This window comes from Orcinus orca, chromosome 6 (genome assembly GCF_937001465.1).
Source record: "Orcinus orca chromosome 6, mOrcOrc1.1, whole genome shotgun sequence".
Classification (NCBI taxonomy): Eukaryota; Metazoa; Chordata; class Mammalia; order Artiodactyla; family Delphinidae; genus Orcinus; species Orcinus orca.
In genome coordinates, this window is record NC_064564.1 from 52,424,629 (window position 1) to 52,447,147 (window position 22,519).

The window sequence follows — 22,519 nt, forward strand, 5'->3', positions numbered from 1 at the left end:
TTGGTGGTGGTACGTGAGCCTCTCACTGTTGTGGCCTCTCCCGTTGCGGAGCACAGGCTCCGGACGCGCAGGCTCAGTGGCCATGGCTCACGGGCCCAGCCGCTCCGCGGCATGTGGGATCTTCCCGGACCGGGGCACGAACCCGTGTCCCCTGCATCGGCAGGCGGACTCTCAACCACTGCACCACCAGGGAAGCCCCTCTTCCTCATATTTCTTGATGCCAGAAGGTAGAAATCTGAAAACATTATTTCTAAAAGCATTTGGAATAGAATACTGTGGTAACATCCAGCATAATGTAGCATCCCTCTTCAAGAGCCCTGTGATGATCACACCTTCCTCCCTTGAAAAAGACTGGAGAAAAATCCTGTCTCGTTACCCTGACCTAGAAATAATCCAGCCTGATAGAGAGCCTTGTCTTGTCAAGTACAGGCCAGGAATGACCCCTCATTTAAGGACTCCTGACATTAGACGATTCCTAGGAAAGGGTGAGTGTAGCAGGTGTGGCTCACTTAAGGTGCTATCTAGGTTTCTTTGTTCAAGATGCTGTTACAGAGCATCTGCTGTATGCAAAGGCCTGGCTTCCTGGAAACCTGCAGCCAAATAGCTGGAATGCGTTCAGTTTCTTCTTGGCTCCCATCACATTAACATTTCTGAGATGTGTGTGCTCACATGCACTCACTCACTCATTCTCTCTGTCTCTCTCTCTTTCTGTCGCCATTGCTCTGCTTTTGCTTAACTCAGGGAGGAAAATGAGGGAGACAGACAGGGTTTTCTAAATCCCCACAGCAGGCCTAGAGTGATATGGCCCAGAGTAGTGGGGTCTGGTTCACTGATAAGACTGACTGATATTATCAAATAGATAACTAACAAGGACCTGCTGTATAGCACAGGGAACTACACTCAATATCTTGTAATAACCTATAAGGGAAGAGAATCTGAAGAAGAATACATATAATATATATTGGTTTGGCCAAAAATTTCGTTCGGTTAGTGAATACATTGTTCAATAAAATTCTTGGTGAAAATGAAAAATGTGTCTTTTATTTTCACTTAAAGCTGAACGAACTTTTTGACTAACCCAATATATAACAGAATTGCTGTACTGTACACCTGAAACTAACACAATATTATAAATCAACTATACCTCAATTTTAAAATGTTAATAATAATTTTAAAAATAAATTTTTAGGCCTTCCCTGGTGGTGTAGTGGTTGAGAGTCCGCCTGCCGATGCAAGGGATACGGGTTTGTGCCCTGGTCCGGGAAGATCCCACATGCCGCGGAGCGGCTGGGCCCGTGAGCCATGGCCGCTGAGCCTGCGTGTCCAGAGCCTGTGCTCCGCAAACGGGAGAGGCCACAGCAGTGAGAGGCCTGCGTACCGCAAAATAAATAAATAAATAAATTTTTAACAAATGAGTGATTGATGTCAGCACACAACTGCTGAAGCCATCAGGAAGATGTGCAGGAATGGGAGGAAGCTGCCTATGACTCAAGGCCCTAGAATCACAGGGTTGCATGGGACTCTTAGAGCAAAGGCTGGCAAAGTGTTCGTCCCCTCCGTGATCTGATCTGATAGGTCAAGGAAACTGTTAGGGAAGATCAGAGTTCTCAACCTGTAACTCCTAGACAGCAAACAGGATTCCACCATGGCTGTAGTTACCTGGATCGAAACAGAGGCTGATACTCTTATCCTGAGGGGTTCAAAGCAAGCAAATACAGCTGAACATGATGTCCCCCCTGTAGTACTGCTGACTGGTCATTCGCTGAGCAGCATCTCGTGGGAGCCAGCCCCTGCAGCGTGCGCTGGGGTAGCCAATGGGGCTTTTCCTCACTGCACCCCCAAGGGCCATCCCTGGATGGACTGGATTTTTTTCTGTTTCTTTCTGAGTATACCATGTGCTGTTCCAAGCAGAAATGAGACTCCTAGGTAGAACACTGGGTGTTTCTAGATTTCCTCAGCAAATATTTATTGAGCACCTATTATATTCCAGGCATCAGGCTTATGCCCTAAAAAAGATATAAAGACACATCAGTCACAATTCCCATTTTTAAGATGCTCTAAACTCAGTAGAGGAAACAAAGCATGACCACATAGAACTACAGAGCAAGATTGCACAGCTGTACTAGTGAGAGCAGCTAGACTCGAACCCAAGTCTCCTGACTCTGGAGTGTTCTCATGCTACCATTTACTACAGTGGCTTTTCCCACACGATTCATGAGCTGTGCAATCATGGGAAAGTTACTTCTCAACTCTGGACCCCATATTTCCTCCTCTGTGAAATACAGGAGTGGAGGAAGCTCTCTAGATTCCCTGCCAGCGGTGACATTCTGTGATTCAGGAAAGCATAAAGAGATAACTATCAGTACAATATTGCTAATTTAAGGTGACCATATATCCCCGTTTGCCTGAGCTAGTCCAAGTTTACTCTCAAAGCATGCCGGTTTGAGTTATATGGTCATTCTTTGCGTACATGAAATGCCGAACGAAAGCATGCCAATTGATACAAAGGCCAGTAGGTGGCTTCTTACTCATGCTCAGCTCAGGAGAGTTTCATTAGGCTTGATCTTGTGTCAGTTAGCTCTTGCTGTGTAACACACCACCCCAAAACTTAGTGGCTTAAAACAACAAGCATTTTTTTGGCCCATAATTCTATGAGTTGGTGATTTAGGTGGGGCTCAGCCTGACAGTTCTGCTACTTACTTATACGGCTGAGGGCTGGTTGGTGTAGGTGTGTGTCAGCTGGAACACCTTGTCTCTGTTCCACTGGTCTTGTATCCTTAAGCAGGCTAGCCTGGGCTTATTCACATGATGGAGTAGTGAATGTAGTGAAAATGAAAGAGTAGTGAAAGTGAAAGCCGCAAAGCCACAAAGATCTAGTTCAGAATCTGCACACTGTCATTTCCACCACATTCTATTAGTCAATTCAAGGCATAAGGCCAGCCCAGATTCAGAGGCTTGGGAAATAGACCTCATCTCTTCATGGGAGGAATTGCAAAGTGATGCGGTCATTTTTGCAGTCTGCCGTGGTCCTCATGTCCTGCCACAAGGGCCTCTTGAAAAATTATCTAGGGAGAGGAGAGACAGAGGAGAAAACTATCAATTAATAGACACTTGCTACTCCTCAGAGCCTGGCAGCTCTGCCTCCTGAGTAGTTTTTGAATTACCCACGGAGATGAGCATCCCAAACCTTGACAATAATTACAATGAAAACACGATTTTTTTTAACATCTTTATTGGGGTATAATTGCTTTACAATGATGTGTTAGTTTCTGCTTTATAACAAAGTGAATCAGTTATACATATACATATGTTCCCATATCTCTTCCCTCCTGCATCTCCCTCCCTCCCACCCTCCCTATCCCACCCCTCCAGGCGGTCACAAAGCACCGAGCTGATATCCCTGTGCTATGTGGCTGCTTCCCACTAGCTATCTACCTTACGTTTGTTAGTGTATATATGTCCATGCCTCTCTCTCGCTTTGTCACAGCTCACCCTTCCCCCTCCCCATATCCTCAAGTCCGTTCTCTAGTAGGTCTGTGTCTTTATTCCTGTCTTACCCCTAGGTTCTTCATGACATTTTCTTTTTCTTAAATTCCATATATATGTGTTAGCATACGGTATTTGTCTTTCTCTTTCTGACGTACTTCACTCTGTATGACAGACTCTAGGTCTATCCACCTCATTACAAATAGCTAAATTTCATTTCATTTTATGGCTAAGTAATATTCCATTGTATATATGTGCCACACCTTCTTTATCCATTCATCCAATGATGGGCACTTAGGTTGTTTCCATCTCCGGGCTATTGTAAATAGAGCTGCAATGAACATTTTGGTACATGACTCTTTTTGAATTATGGTTTTCTCAGGGGATATGCCCAGTAGTGGGATTGCTGGGTCATATGGTAGTTTGTAGTTTTTTAAGGAACCTCCGTACTGTTCTCCATAGTGGCTGAACCAATTCACATTCCCACCAGCAGTGTAAGAGTGTTCCCTTTTCTCTACACCCTCTCCAGCATTTATTGTTTCTAGATTGTTTGATGATGGCCATTTTGACTGGTGTGAGATGATATCTCATTGTAGTTTTGATTTGCATTTCTCTAATGATTAATGATGTTGAGCATTCTTTCATGTGCTTGTTGGCAGTCTGTATATCTTCTTTGGAGAAATGTCTATTTAGATCTTCTGCCCATTTTTTGATTGGGTTGTTTGTTTTTTTGTTATTGAGCTGCTTGTAAATTTTGGAAATTAATCCTTTGTCAGTTGCTTCATTTGCAACTATTTCCTCCCATTCTGAGGGTTGTCTTTTGGTCTTGTTTATGGTTTCCTTTGCTGTGCAAAAGCTTTGAAGTTTCATTAGGTCCCATTTGTTTATTTTTGTTTTTATTTCCATTTCTCTAGGAGGTGGGTCAGAAAGGATCTTGCTGTGATTTATGTCATAGAGTGTTCTGCCTATGTTTTCCTCTAAGAGTTTGATAGTTTCTGGCCTTACATTTTGGTCTTTAATCCATTTTGAGCTTATTTTTGTGTATGGTGTTAGGGAGTGATCTAATCTCATACTTTTACATGTAGCTGTCCAGTTTTCTCAGCACCACTTACTGAAGAGGCTGTCCTTTCTCCACTGTACATTCCTGCCTCCTTTATCAAAGATAAGGTGACCATATGTGTGTGGGTTTATCTCTGGGCTTTCTATCCTGTTCCATTGATCTATATTTCTGTTTTTGTGCCAGTACCATACTATCTTGATTACTGTAGCTTTGTAGTATAGTCTGAAGTCAGGGAGTCTGATTCCTCCAGCTCCGTTTTACGTTCTCAAGATTGCTTTGGATATTCGGGGTCTTTTGTGTTTCCATAAAAATAGTGAAATTTTTTGTTCTAGTTCTGTGAAAAATGCCAGTGGTAGTTTGATAGGGATTGCATTGAATCTGTAGATTGCTTTGGGTAGTAGAGTCATTTTCACAATGTTGATTCTTCTAATCCAAGAACATGGTATATCTCTCCATCTATTTGTATCATCTTTAATTTCTTTCTTCAGTGTCTTATAATTTTCTGCATACAGGTCTTTTGTCTCCTTAGGTAGGTTTATTCCTAGATATTTTATTCTTTTTGTTGCAATGGCAAATGGGAGTGTTTTCTTTGATTTCACTTTCAGATTTTTCATCATTAGTGTATAGGAATGCCAGAGATTTCTGTGCATTAATTTTGTATCCTGCAACTTTACCAAATTCATTGATTAGCTCTAGTAGTTTTCTGGTAGCATCTTTAGGATTCTCTATGTATAGTATCATGTCATCTGCAAACAGTGACAGCTTCACTTCTTCTTTTCCAATTTGGATTCCTTTTATTTCCTTTTCTTCTCTGATTGCTGTGGCTAAAACTTCCAAAACTATATTGAATAAGAGTGGTGAGAGTGGGCAACCTTGTCTTGTTCCTGATCTTAGTGGAAATGGTTTCAGTTTTTCACCATTGAGGACAATGTTGGCTGTGGGTTTGTCATATATGGCCTTTATTATGTTGAGGAAAGTTCCCTCTATGCCTACTCTCTGCAGGGTTTTTATCATAAATGGGTGTTGAATTTTGTCAAAAGCTTTCTCTACATCTATTGAGATGATCATATGGTTTTTCTCCTTCAATTTGTTAATATGGTGTATCACATTGATAGATTTGTGTATATTGAAGAATCCTTGCATTCCTGGAATAAACCCCACTTGATCATGGTGTATGATCCTTTTAATGTGCTGTTGGATTCTGTTTGCTAGTATTTTGTTGAGGATTTTTGCATCTATGTTCATCAGTGATATTGGCCTGTAGTTTTCTTTCTTTGTGACATCCTTGTCTGGTTTTGGTATCAAGGTGATGGTGGCCTCGTAGAATGAATTTGGGAGTGTTCCTCCCTCTGCTATATTTTGGAAGACTTTGAGAAGGATAGGTGTTAGCTCTTCTCTAAATGTTTGATAGAATTTGCCTTGTGAAGCCATCTGGTCCTGGGCTTTTGTTTGTTGGAAGATTTTTAATCACAGTTTCAATTTCAGTGCCTGTGATTGGTCTGTTCATATTTTCTATTTCTTCCTGATTAAGTCTTGGCAGGTTGTGCATTTCTAAGAATTTGTCCATTTCTTCCAGGTTGTCCATTTTATTGGCATAGAGTTGCTTGTAGTAATCTCTCATGAGCTTTTGTATTTCTGCAGTGTCAGTTGTTACTTCTCCTTTTTCATTTCTAATTCTATTGATTTGAGTCTTCTCCCTTTTTTTCTTGATGAGTCTGGCTAATGGTTTATCTATTTTGTTTATCTTCTCAAAGAACCAGCTTGTAGTTTTATTGATCTTTGCTATTGTTTCCTTCATGTCTTTTTCATTTATTTCTGATCTGATTTTTATGATTTCTTTCCTTCTGCTAACTTTGGGGTTTTTTCTTCTTCTTTCTCTAATTGCTTTAGGTGCAAGGTTAGGTTGTTTATTCAAGACGTTTCCTGTTTCTTAAGGTGGGCTTGTATTGCTATAAACTTCCCTCTTAGAACTGCTTTTGCTGCATCCCATAGGTTTTGGGTCGTCGTGTCTCCATTGTCATTTGTTTCTAGGTATTTTTTGATTTCCTCTTTGGTTTCTTCAGTGATCACTTCGTTATTAAGTAGTGTATTGTTTAGCCTCCATGTGTTTGTATTTTTTACAGATCTTCTCCTGTAATCGATATGTAGTCTCATGGCGTTGTGGTTGGAAAAGATACTTGATACAATTTCAATTTTCTTAAATTTACCAAGGCTTGATTTGTGACCCAAGATATGATCTATCCTGGAGAATGTTCCATGAGCACTTGAGAAAAATGTGTATTCTGTTGTTTTTGGATGGAGTGGCCTATACATATCAATTAAGTCCATCTTGTTTAATGTATCATTTAAAGCTTGTGTTTCCTTATTTATTTTCATTTTGGATGATCTGTCCATTGGTGAAAGTACTGTGTTTGGGGTCTCCTTTTCACAGGCTGCAGGTTCGTAGTTCCCATTGTTTTTGGTGTCTGTCCCCAGTGGCTGAGGTTGGTTCAGTGGGTTGTGTAGGCTTCCTGGTGGAGGGGACTAGTGCCTGTGTTCTGGTGGATGAGGCTGGATCTTGTCTCTCTGGTGGGCAGGTCCACATCTGGTGGTGTGTTTTGGGGTGTCTGTGGACTTATTATGATTTTAGGCAGCCTCTCTGCTAATGGGTGGGGTTGTGTTCCTGTCTTGCTAGTTGTTTGGCATAGGATGTCCAGCACTGTAGCTTGCTGGTGGTTGAGTGAAGCTGGGTGCTGGTGTTGAGATGGAGGATCTCTGGGAGATTTTTGCCATTTGATATTAAGTGGAGCTGGGAGGTCTCTTGTGGACCAGTGTCCTGAAGTTGGCTCTCCCATCTCAGAGACACAGCACTGACTCCTGGCTGCAGCACCAAGAGCCTTTCATCCACACGGCTCAGAATAAAAGGGAGAAAAAGTGGAGAGAAAGAATTCGTAGAAGTAGGAAGAAAGAAAGAAAGAAAGGAGGGAAGGAAGGAAGAAGGAAAGAAAGAAAGGAGGGAGGGAGGGAGGAAGGAAGGAAGGAGGGAAGGAAGGAAAAAGGAAAGAAAGAAAGAAGATACAGTAAAATAAAGTAAAATATAATAAAGTTATTAAATTAAAAAATATTTAGAAAAAAAAAAGGGACAGATAGAACCTTAGGACAAATGGTGGAAGCAAAGCTATACAGACAACATCTCACACAGAAGCATACACATACACACTCACAAAAAGAGGAAAAGGGGAAAAAAATCATAGATCTTGCTCTCGAAGCCCACCTCCTCAATTTGGGATGACTCGTTGTCTATTCATGTATTCCCCAGATGCAGGGTACATCAAGTTGATTGTGGAGCTTTAATCCACTGCTTCTGAGGCTGCTGGGAGAGATTTCCCTTTCGCTTCTTTGTTCTCACAGCTCCCAGGGCTCAGCTTTGGATTTGGCCCCGCCTCTGCGTGTAGGTCGCTGGAGGGCGTCTATTTTTTGCTCAGACAGGACAGGGTTAAAGGAGCCGCTGATTGGGGGGCTCTGGCTCACTCAGGCCGGGGGGAGGGAGGGGCACGGAGTGCGGGGCGAGCCTGCGGCGGCAGAGGCTGGCGTGACGTTGCACCAGCCTGAGGCCCGCCGTGCGTTCTCCCGGGGAAGTTGTCCCTGGATCCCGGAAACCTGGCAGTGGCGGGCTGCACAGGCTCCCCAGACGGAGGGTGTGGATAGTGACCTGTGTTCGCACACAGGCTTCTTGGTGGCAGCAGCAGCATCCTTAGCGTCTCATGCCCGCTTCTGGGGTCCGCGCTTTCAGCCGCGGCTCGCGCCCGTCTCTGGAGCTCCTTTAAGCAGCGCTTTTAAACCCCTCTCCTCGCGCCCAGGAAACAAAGAGGGAAGAAAAAGTCTCTTGCCTCTTCAGCAGCTCCAGACCTTTTCCCAGACTCCCTCCTGCAGGCTGTGTTCACACAGCCAACCCCAGTCCTCTCCCTGCGCTCCGACCAAAGCCCGAGCCTCAGCTCGCAGCCCCGCCCGCCCCGGCGGATGAGCAGACAAGCCTCTTGGGCTGGTGAGTGCCGGTCGGCACCGATCCTCTGTGTGGGAATCTCCCCGCTTTGCCCTCCGCACCCCTGTTGCTGTGCTCTCCTCCATGGCTCTAAAGCTCCCCCCTCCGCCTCCCGCAGGCTCTGCCCGCAAAGGGGCTTCCTAGTGTGTGGAAACCTTTCCTCCTTCACAGCTCCCTCCCACTGGTGCAGGTTCCGTCCCTATTCTTTTGTCTCTGTTTTTTCTTTTTTTCTTTTGCCCTACCCAGGTACGTAGGGGGTTTCTTGCCTTTTGGGAGGTCTGAGGTCTTCTGCCAGCATTCAGTAGGTGTTCTATAGGAGTTGCTCCGCGTGTAGATGTATTTCTGGTGTATCTGTGGGGAGGACGGTGATCTCCACATCTTACTCTTCTGCCATCTTCCCCTCCCCGATTTTTTTTTAAGGTATACATCTAGTTTCAGAGTAAATAATACTCCCACTTGCTTTTATTTACACTTCATTTATATGCAAATTATATGACAGTGCTTGTTGAATTATGCATTCTTCCAGCTCAGATAATTAATGGTGGGCTTCACTTTTATAGTTTTTTTAAATTAATGGCTTTTAGAAGTACAAGAACTGAAATGCAAACCTTAATGAGGAATATGTCTTTGATGAAAATTGAAAATAATAAAGGAAGCAAAGACCCCAAAAGTTTTATTTTCTCATGGCCTAGGATGGATGTTCTTACAAAACAAGAATGCATCTCATGAGATATCAAAATATGACCCATCAGAGCTAGGAAGGTGCTTCAGAACCCAGCTAGGTTTTTGCAATTTCTGTCATGCATTGGTTCATTCACCAAGTATTTATTGTGTCTACTATGTACCAAGCACGGTTCTAGCAAGGATGGAGTGATTGAGGCCCTGAGAAGTTGAGTGACTTGTCCAAGCAAAACCAGCTAATAAGAAGCAAAGCCAAGACTCTAGGCCATATCTCTGCAGTCACTTTCACCTCCCTGAGTTTGTTTTCTTAACTCTTAAAAATCAAAATGAGCTTAATATTGTCTAATAACATCTGCCATTACTATCCAAGCACTTGTTCTGTGCCAGGCAGTTTGCTAGACACTTCATGTGTGTGGAAATCCTCAGAACTACTAGACATTGTTATTCCTCCCATTTTACAGAGAAAGTAACTGAGATTTAGAGCGATTAAATAATTTGTCTCAGGGCACAGAGCTGGTAATTGATGAGCAAGGATTTCAGTACTGGTCATGGTAATCCAGAGACCATACTTTTAATCTTTAACAGGATTGCTTTGGAGAACTCTGTTAAATATGTATGCCCCAGAACCTTGCACAGAGGAGATGCTTAGTGAATATTTGTCGAATTTAAATAAGTTAGGAGATAGCCAATTTGTGCGACCAGCTAATGTCCAGTAATGTTTTTTAAGCCAAGAAAATATCACTCTGATGTACTAAAAACTTCTAATGAGAATATTAGCTGTCAATTATACAAGTAAACCATTACATTGGAACCAAATGGACACATGTGCCAGCCAACACATGGATACAATTTGCTTTTTGCTAATTGGTATGAGGTCCATCCCAGCAGATGTCAGGATGAACCGCCATTACTAACCATAAATTGACACATCAGACCTTGGCTTCAGGAGCTCTTTTCTTCCTTCCAATGAGACTGGTAACTAAATAAGAGTACACGTGCTACTGGGCAGTGATAACTGGAATGAGACCACAGAGTCCAAAGAAGGGAAATAGTCCAGAAAAAAACGAAAGAAGGAATTACCTGGGCTGTGAGATTGGAAATGGTAAGGTACTTTGACAGTCGGGGAAACACTTAACCAAACTGTTGATGCATGAAAGGTTGATGCTTCCAAAGCAGGAACAATATGGGAGGCTGGGTGAGGCAGACGGTTGTACAGCTGGAATGCTAGTCTGTATTTCCCTGAGGCTCTTTATTTGCTGACATTCAGAGCATAGGCTAGTATTATGATGATGATGATCATTATGTGTCCAAAGTCGGGTATATTTTGAGCATTATCGGCCCTGTCTTTCTTTAGGAATGAGTATAACCTAGATTCCTAACATCTAGGAATGCGTGCTTATATAGTCAGAGAGACCTAGATTTGAATTTCATGTCTAGTTCAAGATCTGGGTACAGCGTAAGTGCCCAGCCTTTACCTACCCCTAGTTAATGATGAAGACCTGAAATTTTACAAAGAAAAAATATTTTTAAACCTTTTTTTCAATGCGTTCCTAATCCAATACTAGGTACCTTTAGATGTCCACTAATGACTAATTGGCTTCTTGATTAAGACTCATAAGCATCAAATTTTGAAACACAGAGGTTTTCAATAATATGTTGGTGTAAACTTAGCACCTTTAAATCCTTAGTCCGATTCCTTACTTTCTGCCTTTTGACTGGGAATGGTCTATGGTTCAGGGATGATATTTTTTAGATGAGAAATATGTTCAAATAATTTGATTCTGACTTGTGATGCTGTATCAATGAACAGACATGCAAAGGTACAAAAAAATTAAACAATAATAAAATAATAGTTACATACTTAGTAAGTGAGCTAACCTGGAAAGGGGCCATACCTATGAAATGAGGACTCTCCCAGGATATCCAGTCCACGTGCCATGTCATAAAGTGTGGAGATGGTACTCTGTTCCCTCCCAGGATGCTCAGAGCCAAGCTAAGGATTGGCTACTGCTCAAACCACATGGGTGGTCCCACATCACAAGAGGGGGCCCTTCTCTTCCCTGTGATAGAGCATGGCGTGGGAGATGAAGCCCTCATCACACCTAGGATCCTGAAACAGTGACTTGCGGCCAGAGGAAAAGAATAGGGACTCTAATCAGCTGAATGCCTTGCCTGGGAAAAATTGATTTCTTGGCACTGGCAATTCCAAGGCTCAGGGAATCTGGTCTCCAGAATCCAGCTGAACCCCTTGCTTTAAAGGAATTTGCTTTCGAAGTGAATGTCTCAAGCTCCACTTTGAAAATTTGATGACTTTTTTCCCATAACCCATTAAATAGTGCTTAGGTCCCCAGAAGGAGTCTGAGTCTTTGGCTGAAATATTTTCCTTCGAAGAAAGGGAAGGAGTAGGGGGAAGCATTTAAGAATAAGGTTGTGGCTACTCACCGTGGTTAATGCTTTCCCCAATTTAATCAAGCCCACTGGTCTTCCAGACATCCCAGCTAACAAAAGGCCCAAGAAAAACCACAACCACTGAAAGAAAGAAATGGTTATTGTGAAATTTAATAGAACCATGTGAATGATAATGAAAACATATATTAAAAACTTGAAATTAATAGAGAGAACATAAGCCTGTTTGGGGCAATAGACTGTGTTCATCATTAAAGATATTCAAAAGATTACCATATACAGGTTTACCTTTTCCTTTTAATGAAGCTCTCAAAAGCCATGGCAGAAGTGTTCTATGTGACTGCCCAAGGTCAGCTCTTCAGACAAGTGAGATAGCTTTCATCCAGGTCAACTCCAGGATTCATTTCTCTGGACAAAATTGGATGGCGTTATCAAAGCAAAAAATGAGATTGTTTCTCAAAGTGGAGAGCTTTGAAAGAAAAAGTGTTTGGCAATGATAAATGAGAGACTCTCTGAGAGCATCCTGTTATCTGAGCATGTTTTAAACGATCCCAGTTTTGCAAAAAGGCATCAACAGGACACCACTACCATCCGGTGCAAGCGTGGGTTTCCCTATAGTGGGATGGATAAGAAACACTGCATTTTGAGTGTCTGATTTTGGCTGATGTTTGAAAGAAACTTTAAAAGTGCTCATACTATAAGCCTGAGATTGCACAAAGCCCAGGGCTAGAAGCATAATTGGATAGAACATAGTTAGGGGTGGAGAACAGGAGAAAAAGCATTCCCAAGAACGTCTACTGTGCCACCCCCGTGGAGAGCAGCACAAGCGAGCATCTGCTGTTGATACTTGTGTGGCTCCAACGTCCTGGAGACTGGCCATCCTCAGGAATCTGTATTAATTGTGGTGATGGCTCCTTCTGTGTGGCTTTTCCTCATAATTCATGGGACCGTAAAATGAGCCAGTGTATTTTGGAAACTATTGATCCTTCTTGCTAAATGTAATTAATCCCGTAGGCTTTCTGGCATATGGATTATTAGGATACATGGGTTGAAGCAATAGAAACTGATTCTCATGAAACTGAAGAGAAGGTAGAAAAGGGAGCAGGAGAGGGAGAGAGAATGTGGGGAATTGAGGGATTGAAGGCAAGACTGAGAAACCAAGCCTTGGAAAGGGCAGAAGCAGAGAGCCTCTGAGAAACCAGCAACAGGAACAGACATTCTCTTCGAAAGACTTCCATCTCAGAAACTAGCTTTGGGATGGTTTGGCTTCCACCAATTTCACATCCTCAAGAGAGAATCTTAACGTCCCAGCTTGACCAACGCTTGGTCATTTATTTTGATTGCTAATTCTACCAGGACTGCGGGCAGTGAGGGAGAAGTTGCTGAATTGGTGGTCTTGGCTTTGAGCTATCAGATCACCTCAGTTAGCACTCACATTCTCTCCTCTTTCTGGTTCTCTTTCAGTCATCAAGGAAGTTTTTTCCCATCACGTTCTTCGGCTCCATCACCTGGATCGCAGTATTCTCTTACTTGATGGTCTGGTGGGCACATCAGGTAATGCCTTGAGAGTGACACACATCTGCCTGGATTTTCTCTTGGTTGCTAAGTGGCTAACCAGTGTGTTTGCTTTCTGAAACTGTCACAACAGTATTGCATCTAACAAATTACATATTCCAGGACTGAAGGAATTTATTCCACTTAACTTTCCCTTGTCTCCTGGCCCTTCCCTATAGTGTGGACTCAAATCGGCACAGCCCCAGACAGCCATGTGGAGGAAAGGCAAGTCTCACTGCTTCTTGCCCTCTAAAGCCTGAAGCCAGGCCAACCCAGGCCTGGAGGAATGTCAGAGTTTTTCCTGGCTCAGCAGCACTTACTTTCTCTTGGGCAGCCACTCACCTCATGTTCTCATCCAACTGGCTCTTAGGGAAAGAACTGGAGACAAAATGGTCTCTTCCTTGAGCCTCCATTTACAAAAATGATGATGTATTTCCCTTTTACTACTTTTAATTCAATACCAGTCATAATGCCCATCACCAGAATAAACTCTCAGGAATTGTTCGTTGCAACACATGAATGGAGGAATGCGATGCAAAGGTCTTACATTCTCAAAGATAGTAATGGTTACCATTATTGATTGAATGTATACTACATGCCAGGTAATTCACATCCCTTTGTCCTTGTACATGGGTATAATTTCTATGAGGGAGGTACTATTATTATCCACAGTTTACAGATAAGGAGTTAAGCTTAGAGCTAATTTAAAAAAAAATGCCCAGGATCATTTAGGTAGTAAAAAGCAGGACTGAGATTCTAACCCAGCACTCTGCAGCTCCAAAACTCATGCTTTTAATCTCTATTATAAACTACATAAATTCCAACTGCCCACTTGTATTCTTTGTCTAATATACCCTTAAAATTATTATACTTAACAGAAATAAAATATAGCAATTTGAAATAAGGAAATATACACCAAGGACATATGTGGATAGACTTCTCAACAAATGCTGCTGGAATAATTGGATTTCTATATGCCAAAATAAATGAACTTAGACATTTACCACCTGCGATACTCAAAACTTAACTCAAAAAAAACAAAAAACAAAAAAAACTTAACTCAAAATGCATGATAGTTCTAAACGTAAGAGCTAAAAACATCTAGAAGAAAACAGAAAATCCCCATAACCATGGGATAGGCAAAGAGTTCTATGATATAACACCAAACCATGATCCATTAAAAAAAAAAAATGATTAACTAAATGTCATCAAAAGTAAAACTTCTGCTCTTCAGAAAACCTCATTTAAAAAATGGAAAGACAGGCAATTCCCTGCCTGTCCAGTGGTTAGAACTCCGCGCTCTCACTGCCGAGGGCCCAGGTTCAGTCCCTGGTTGGGGAACTGAGATCCCATAAGCCACGTGGCACAGCCAAAAAAAAACCCAAAAAATTGGAAAGACAAACCACAGACTGAGAGAAAATATTTTCAAATCATATCTCTCTGATAAAGCACTTGCATCCAGGATATATAAAAAGCTCTTAAAGCTCAATAATAGAGAAGGCAAGCGTCTACAGGCATCTTAATGTTTAAGATGGACAAAAGATTTGGGTAGATATTTCACCAAGAAAGGTATGCAAATGGCTAATAAGCACAAGAAAAGATATTCAACATCGTTATTCATTAGAGAATGCAAATTAAAACCACAGTGAGATACCACTTCACACTCACTTGGATGGACATAATCAAAAAGACAGAAAATAACAAGTGTTAGAGAGGATGTATAGAAATTGGAAACCTGATATATTTCTGGTAAGAATGTAAAACACTGCAGCCACTTTGTAGACAGCTTGGCAGTTCCAGAAAATGTTAAGCATAGAGTTACCATATGATCCAGTGATTCCACTGTCTATATACCCAAGAGAAATGAAAACATCTGCACAATTTATATGCAAATGTTCACAGCAGCATCATTCATAACGGCCAAAAAGTAGAAACAATCCAGGTGTCCATCAACTTGTATGGGTAAATAAAATGTGGTATATCCACACAGTGGAATATTATTCTACAATAAAAATGAATGAAATACTGATACATGCTACAGTGTAAATAAACTTCTAAAATATTATGCTAAGTGAAAACAGCCGGTCACAAGAGATCACATGCTGTATGATTCCATTTATATGAAATGTGAATAACAGGCAAATCTGTAGAGGCAGAAAGTAGGTAACAGTTGCCTAGGGTTGGGGGGGTTGGAGGGCAATGGGAAGTGACTGCTAACGGGTATAGAGTTTCTTCTTGGAATGACGAAAAATTGAACTTAAATTCTGGTGATAGTTGCACAACTCTATAAATATACTAAAAAACCGCTGAATCATATACTTTAAATGGGGGACTTTTAGGGTATGTGAATTATATCTCAATAAAGTTGTTTAAAAATAAACATAAGGGGCTTCCCTGGTGGCGCAGTGATTGGGAGTCCGCCTGCCGATGCAGGGGACACGGGTTCGTGCCCCGGTCCGGGAGGATCCCACATGCCACGGAGCGGCTGGGCCCGTGAGCCATGGCTGCTGAGCCTGCGCGTCCAGAGCCTGTGCTCCGCAGCGGGAGAGGCCACAGCAGTGAGAGGCCCGCGTACCACAATCAATCAATCAATCAATAAAAATAAACATAAGATACCACTTCACAACCATTAGGATGACTACAACCAAAAAGACAGACAATAACCATTTGTTGATGAGGATGTGGAGAAACAGGACTGCATATATTTGTCAAAGCTCACAGAACAGTATGCTCTTTTTAAAGGGTGAATTTTACTGTATGGAAATTACACCTTAATTTTTTCAGAAAGAAGATATGGCATCACTAACAAAATCCACTGGAAATGTTGGCTGATAAACCAAGCATTATTCCTACAAGATATTTTATATTATTCCTATCACAGTTATTTTACTGACATTTGACCTCAGATTACTCTTCCTTAATATTTCCAAAAATCCTCGGCCCCCTGAAGAAGTTCTGTTTGCCCCAAAGTCATTATTTTCTACATTTGTTGAAAGATGTTTGCTACCGATACCCAGCAGAAATCATTACAGAAGGTAAGCTGCTTCTCAGCCTCCAGATTTCCAGGCTAAAAGGAGTGTTTGTTTGCCATTTATAGATATATAATGGCCTTTCCTAATAATCATTTTTATTCTTCCAAGTACTGATAAAGGGAAAAAAGTTATTTTTTTCACTTATTGGAATATATTGTTTTCTAGATATTTCTCTTTAGTCATCCTAGGAAACATCATCCTACAGGCTTCCATCTCTTTCTCTACTCTTTAATGATTATCTTCATTCCACAATCCTGTTTCCTTTTCATTCCCTTGTAGATAAATACAAACACAATGCCTGGAACAATAATAATTACTAAAAAAAAGCCCAGAAATATAAAGTGCATAAAGAGAAGCCTTACTAGCAAATAATGAATGAGAAGTTCCTCTTTCTTTTCTCCAAAGAAGTGCTTTTCTCTTTCAAAATATCCAGACAGCTGATCAAAATAGCAGATTCTGTTCTAAGTCTGTAGCTCTAATTCTGTCATTTGTACTTCTAAACTGTAAAAGCTATAAAGATAACAAGTGCACCATTTGGTGCTCAACTATTTTGTTATCCACAGTTTTACCAATAATAAATGCTACTTAATACAATTATTTGGCTACTGTTTGGCCAAAAATAAATGCCCTTCACATAAAACACTTTGTGCATACTTTCCTTTAGTTTGGGGAGTTTTTTGTTTTTACATCCTGAATCTTCATCTTAGTAAATTTCATGGGTGAAGAAAACCTGTGATTCAAATCTATCCCTCATCTAGTTAACTGGATGTTAATTCTCGGTTAATGCTAAGAGGCAGATACAACCTCACGTCTCATTTAGCCAGTATGGCATTTTGCAGATCCTCACTGAACCACAGCAAGGAACTGGGTCGTGGAATATGGGAGCAGCACTGGACATGGATTCTGAGTGGCCTCGCTATTTATTTCTATTAGAAAACAAAGGAATTTCCCCCAAGAGACTACTGAGGTCCTTTCTAGCTGTAAACTCCTCTGATGCTCCCCGATTTGATCAGAGTGCTGTCCCATCCATGCACCCATCACCTTGCCTCTGACTCGCCAAAAGCCCACTTCAGTGAAAGAGACTCACAAGGAGCTTCTGAAAACGGGTTCTCCTTCAGTGAAAGTGTTTCTAGAGCCACCCAGAGTCATCAGGGTTTTGATGTACAGTGAAAATTCGTCATGATTCATGTGACTTCCCACTTTGTAAACTGACCCTGCTAAACCAGCTTCTGTCCCTGCTGCCGGAACCCTGAGGGTTGCACGCTGATATGTTGGAGAGGGACAGGAGTAGGGTCTGAGTTATCACAGCTGATATTTATTGAACATTTTCTTCATGCCTGACACTAGTTGCTATTTGCTTTATATGCATCATCACATTCAATCGTCCCAACAACTCTGAGGGTAGATATTATTATCCCCATTTTACACATGAGAAAAACTGAGACTCAGGGAAGTTGGCCACTGTGCCCAAGGAGTGGCAGGCTAGGATTTGCACCCAGGGCTTTTTGTACCCCATGCTAGCACTCTTAACCACACTACCATTAACACCTCTCTTCAATTTCTGCAATTTTCTGTCGGTAGCAGCATTCAAACTCCAGATACAAATTTTTTTTAATAGTCACTGCTTTAAAACTCCCTCTAAGATTTTAAATTACTAAGAACGTATTAGATAGTCTGGAACTTATTGAGGGCGACAATCATTTAGTCAGCATCTTCACAGTCTTTGAAAATGTTTCACTCCACGGACTTCCCTGGTGGCGCAGTGGTTAAGAATCCTCCTGCCAATGCAGGGGACACGGGATCGAGCACTGTTCCAGGAAGGTCCCACATGCCACAGAGCAACTAAGCCCGTGCGCCACAACTACTGAGCCCACAAGCTACAACTCCTGAAGCCCACGCTCCTAGAGCCCATGCTCTGCAACAAAGAGAAGCCACCACAACGATAAGCCCGCACACCGCAATGAAGAGTAGCCCCCGCTCGCCACAACTAGAGAAAGCCCATGCGTAGCACCAAAGACCCAATGCAGCCAAAAATGAATAAATAAATAAATTTGTAAAAAGAAAATGTTTCACTCCAAATCTAACAAAAAATGTCATCAGGGAGAATATTTTGCTCAAATAGGGCACTTTTGTACAAAACTCTTGTTTAACTTTTTCTAGGAGAGTCAGTAAAAATCATGCTAGTAAAATCATCTAAGTATGCAGATTGATTTGTTTATTCAGCAAATAGGTATTGAGAGCCTACTATGTACCAGGCTATGTTCTGCTTATTAGGGAGACCATAGTGATTAAGGCCATGACCCTGCTCATGTAGATGTCACTTTGTAATGGGGAGCAGTGAATCTGTGCACCACGAGGATAGGTAAACTAGTTCAGCTCACCAGGCTCTAGAGCAGGCATGACCATCAAAATAAAAATAGCTCCCAGCTATGTTTTTAAGCTAGTGGGAACCAGGCTATTCCTATAAATCGAAACAGAGATTTAGAAATAGGTTTATTCTAGAAATAGACCCAGAGACATAGAAAACAAACTTATGGTTACCAAAGGGGAAATGGGGGGAGGGATAAATTAGGAGTTTGGAATTAACATAAACACACTACTATGTATAAAATAGATAACCAACAAAGCACAGGGAACTATACTCAATATTTTGTAGTAACCTATAAGGGAAAAGAATCTGAAATATATATATATATATATATATATATATATATATAACTGTACACTTGAAACTAATTTTGCTGGACACCTGAAACTAACACAGCATTGTAAATCAACTATATTTCAATTTTTAAAAAAAGAAATAAGTTTATTCTATTCCCCCAAAACCTTTATTCTTACATGCTACTTTGGCCCTTTACATTTTCTCAAAAAATGCTGGACGTCATCAGGTAGGAAACCAAACTGAAAGAATTGTCGTAAAGGTTTTCAGAACTGCAGCTCACCAACTCCAGAAAACACATAAAGCTTTTAAAAGAAAGACAACACGAAGACAAACACATTTCTCAAGAGACTGGAGGAGCATACATGGAAGGCTAGACCAACTGTCCAAAAGAGAAGTCATCAGTCTTAAAAGGCAAAGACCAAAAGAATATAATAAATGTGCCCCTGTCGCTTTTCAATGATGACATACATCGTTGTCAAACCCATTTACAAAGGGTTTTTCCATAAATTATAATTTAGTCCTCACAACCACCTTATAAGGTAAGTATTATCGTACCCACTTTATGGATCAGAAAACGAGGATAAAAATATAAGTAACACAGCTGTGTGTTATATATGAAAGTTGTTAAGAGACTCAATCCTAAGAGTTCTCATCACAAGGAAAAAGAATTTTTTTCTATTTCTTTAATTGTATATCTATCTGAGATGATGGATGTTCATTAAACTTATATGATAATCATTTCATGATGTATGTAAGTCAAATCATTATGCTCTATACCTTAAACTTATGCAGTGCTGTATGTCAATTATATCTCAATAAAACTGGAAGGAAAAAAAAAAAGAAAGTGAGGATCAAAGATATTGCCCAATTGGTCCAGTTAGCAATAGGTCAAGTACTTAATAAATTCCAGAGCCAGACCTTAGACCAAGGTCCTCTGATTCCCTAACTTGCTTTCTCCATGGCTGCCTTGCTGATTTACATTCCTGTGTTACAAAGCCCAAAAACACCCCAAATCAAGTTTTCTGTGAAAATGGTAGAGTCTAAAAGTGTTTAAGAGTGGGTTACAGACACTAGGAAATGTTAAGGAAAAATGGGAACACTGGGTGTCAATTCTTAATCTTCAATGATAAATCCAAGGGCAAATCTGCTACAGGACTTGGTGCCATTGTCAGGCACTGGCCCCTGTAGCCAATGACCAATTGGCATTTATAACTCTGATCTTCTGCTTCCCCTGCCTGGTCTTAATAAAAACCATATAGAGGCTGCACTCTAGTCTTCTATAGCTCTTTTTGGAGATGATCTGTTTAATCCTCATGTGAACATTCCTGATCCCTTGGGTCTGAATATCATTAAAATATAAAATCCTTTCTGTCAATGATGGTGCCTTATTCCTTGTTATCATCTCAATACTCAGCACAGCACAGAGTAAGAACTCATTAAAAGGGAGTTGCATTCAAATGTTAGTGGTTTTGATGGTTTTGTGACTTCAGACACTCATATGTTTGTCCCTGTCGTTGCTTTTAGGTTGGAGAGACAATTGGCATTAGTGAAGAGATTATGGGTCTGACCATCTTGGCTGCTGGGACCTCCATCCCTGACCTGATCACCAGTGTCATAGTGGCCCGGAAGGGGCTCGGGGACATGGCTGTGTCCAGCTCTGTTGGAAGCAACATTTTTGACATCACTGTAGGGTGAGTAGAGCTAGTTGTATAAAGGTGCACATCACCTCCACCACTGTCTTTGTCTTCTTAGAAGCTGTGAAGACATGACCAGGATCTCAAAGCCCGAAACCAACCAATACCAATAGAAAGTAAAGACTGGTAGTACCATTCAATTTCACCAACTCCAATTTTCATTTTCAGAGAACTTCATGAAGAATAAGTTATCCGTACACAGGCAGAAACACATAACTTGCATACGGAGTGGGTGTTGTAGGAAATACTTTAAGAGAATTTCACCTATAAAATGGCATTGGCTATATGTCATGAATATTCAGCGTTCATAGGTGACTGAGATGCTCTGGTGGTTTCACTGTATTTTTTTCCATGTTCTAATTCTAATAAAAATCCCCACCAGCCTCAGATGAGATCTGGATTGGAAAGCAGACTGGAACAAACATAGGCCCAGAAGAAATATCCCATCTCCTTCCTTGGAAAAATGCTGGCAGGTTTGGCATTATCATTTCTTTATCTGTGCTGGTGAAGATATTCTAGGTTTTCTGAAAGTCAGAAGATGAGATCTGTTCTTACAGTTAAACAAACTGAAGTTCTCAATATGAGTAATCTCAAGCGGATCCGATTGGGGAGAGATGCTGTCATCTCTATCATTTCATTTAATGGGTCCAAGTAAAAGTAGTCTGATAAATAACCTTGAAGGACAGCCCCTTGAGAAAGTAAGACATGGGATATTACCCTTATGTTCCCGGAAGAACTGAGCTCTTGCATTTGAGTTTGGAAGACCACTAAAACGGATCTACTTTCTCATTGAACATCTTGAATATTGTTCTCTCTTATCTTTTCCACTACCTAATATATATAATAATTTTTTCATTCAGTATCTACCACATGCACTGTACATACATTTTTATCTATTTAAGCCACACGACGATCCTATGACGTATGTATTTTCATCCCCATTTTTCAGATAAGGAAACCAAAGGGCACAGAATTCACACAACTAGTAATGAGATAGCTGGGATTTGAACAGAGTCTGTGCTCTCAACTCCAGCACTACCTGTGCATAAAACGCTGCTCTGAGCTTCCACTGTCTGAACCACCTTTGAGTTCCAGAGATGCCCTCTCCTACCATTCTTTCTTCCTTTGCTGGCATCTCTCCCTCAGGAGCCCTCCCTGCTTGTCTGTCTGGAAAACTCCAATTTACCCTTCCAGTGTCAACTCAAATCCTGGTTTTTCTGATTCCCTTAAGTCTTGCCTGGGGGCTCGTGCTCCTGTATACTTTCTGTATATCTGTATCTCACACTCTTGTCATGCTCCTGTCTATCAGTCTGCCTGCTAGACTGTGAACTCCCCAAGAACAAGAACTCCCCAAAGCCTAATACGATGCTTAATGCATGGCAGTGGTTTGGCAGATGTTTGTAGAATGAATGGATGAATGGATGGGTGGATGGATGAATGAATGAACGAGTGAATGAGTGAGTGAATGCCTGAAAAGGTGTATTTTAAAAGAAAGACATCCCTAGTATAAACAGTGTTTCTCAGTTCCACTGCTGACACTTTGAGTAGTTTTCTTGGTCAATATCTTGTATAAACAGAAAGAAAATATTCTGTAGCACAAAAAGAGAAAATCCTACACATTGGGAAAAATTACAGTTGTTCTATGAGACAAATTTGTCGTGTTTTTGAAAAATATTATAGTGAATTGCAAGATGCTTTTTATTCATTGTTCTTAAATTTCATATATCTTGTAACTTAGATGAAACTTAAATGAAAGTTTAAAGAAAATCACCCCTAATCCTACTACCCCAAAACATTTAACTTTTGTGTGTTTTTCTCCTAATATTTCAGAAAGTTTCTTAGTGAATAATCAATTTTGCCCTGTTGGAGGGCTTTTATTTTTCCATTTTAAAGCCATTTATGCCTAGCAAAGAGTAGGCA

At 41.1% G+C, this 22,519-nt stretch overlaps 2 protein-coding genes across 5 annotated transcripts in view; one reads left to right on the forward strand and one right to left on the reverse strand.

Annotated features, from left to right (window-relative positions):
* Nucleotides 1-22,519, forward strand: part of SLC24A2 (solute carrier family 24 member 2) — a 245,728-nt gene that overhangs the window by 215,570 nt on the left and 7,639 nt on the right. For all 4 annotated transcript variants that reach the window (XM_049711051.1, XM_049711052.1, XM_033439717.2 and 1 more), the window contains 2 exons: nucleotides 13,119-13,208; nucleotides 20,430-20,596. In XM_049711051.1, the coding sequence (XP_049567008.1) occupies nucleotides 13,119-13,208; nucleotides 20,430-20,596 (257 nt within the window). The remainder of the gene's footprint in view (nucleotides 1-13,118; nucleotides 13,209-20,429; nucleotides 20,597-22,519) is intronic.
* The window catches only part of ACER2 (alkaline ceramidase 2), a 93,367-nt gene continuing 72,241 nt past the window's right edge, over nucleotides 1,394-22,519 (reverse strand). Inside the window, exons 6-7 of the transcript XR_004486658.2 lie at nucleotides 11,691-11,777; nucleotides 1,394-3,065 (exon numbers count right to left, since the gene is read on the reverse strand). The gene's annotated coding sequence lies outside the window, so the exon portion shown is untranslated. The remainder of the gene's footprint in view (nucleotides 3,066-11,690; nucleotides 11,778-22,519) is intronic.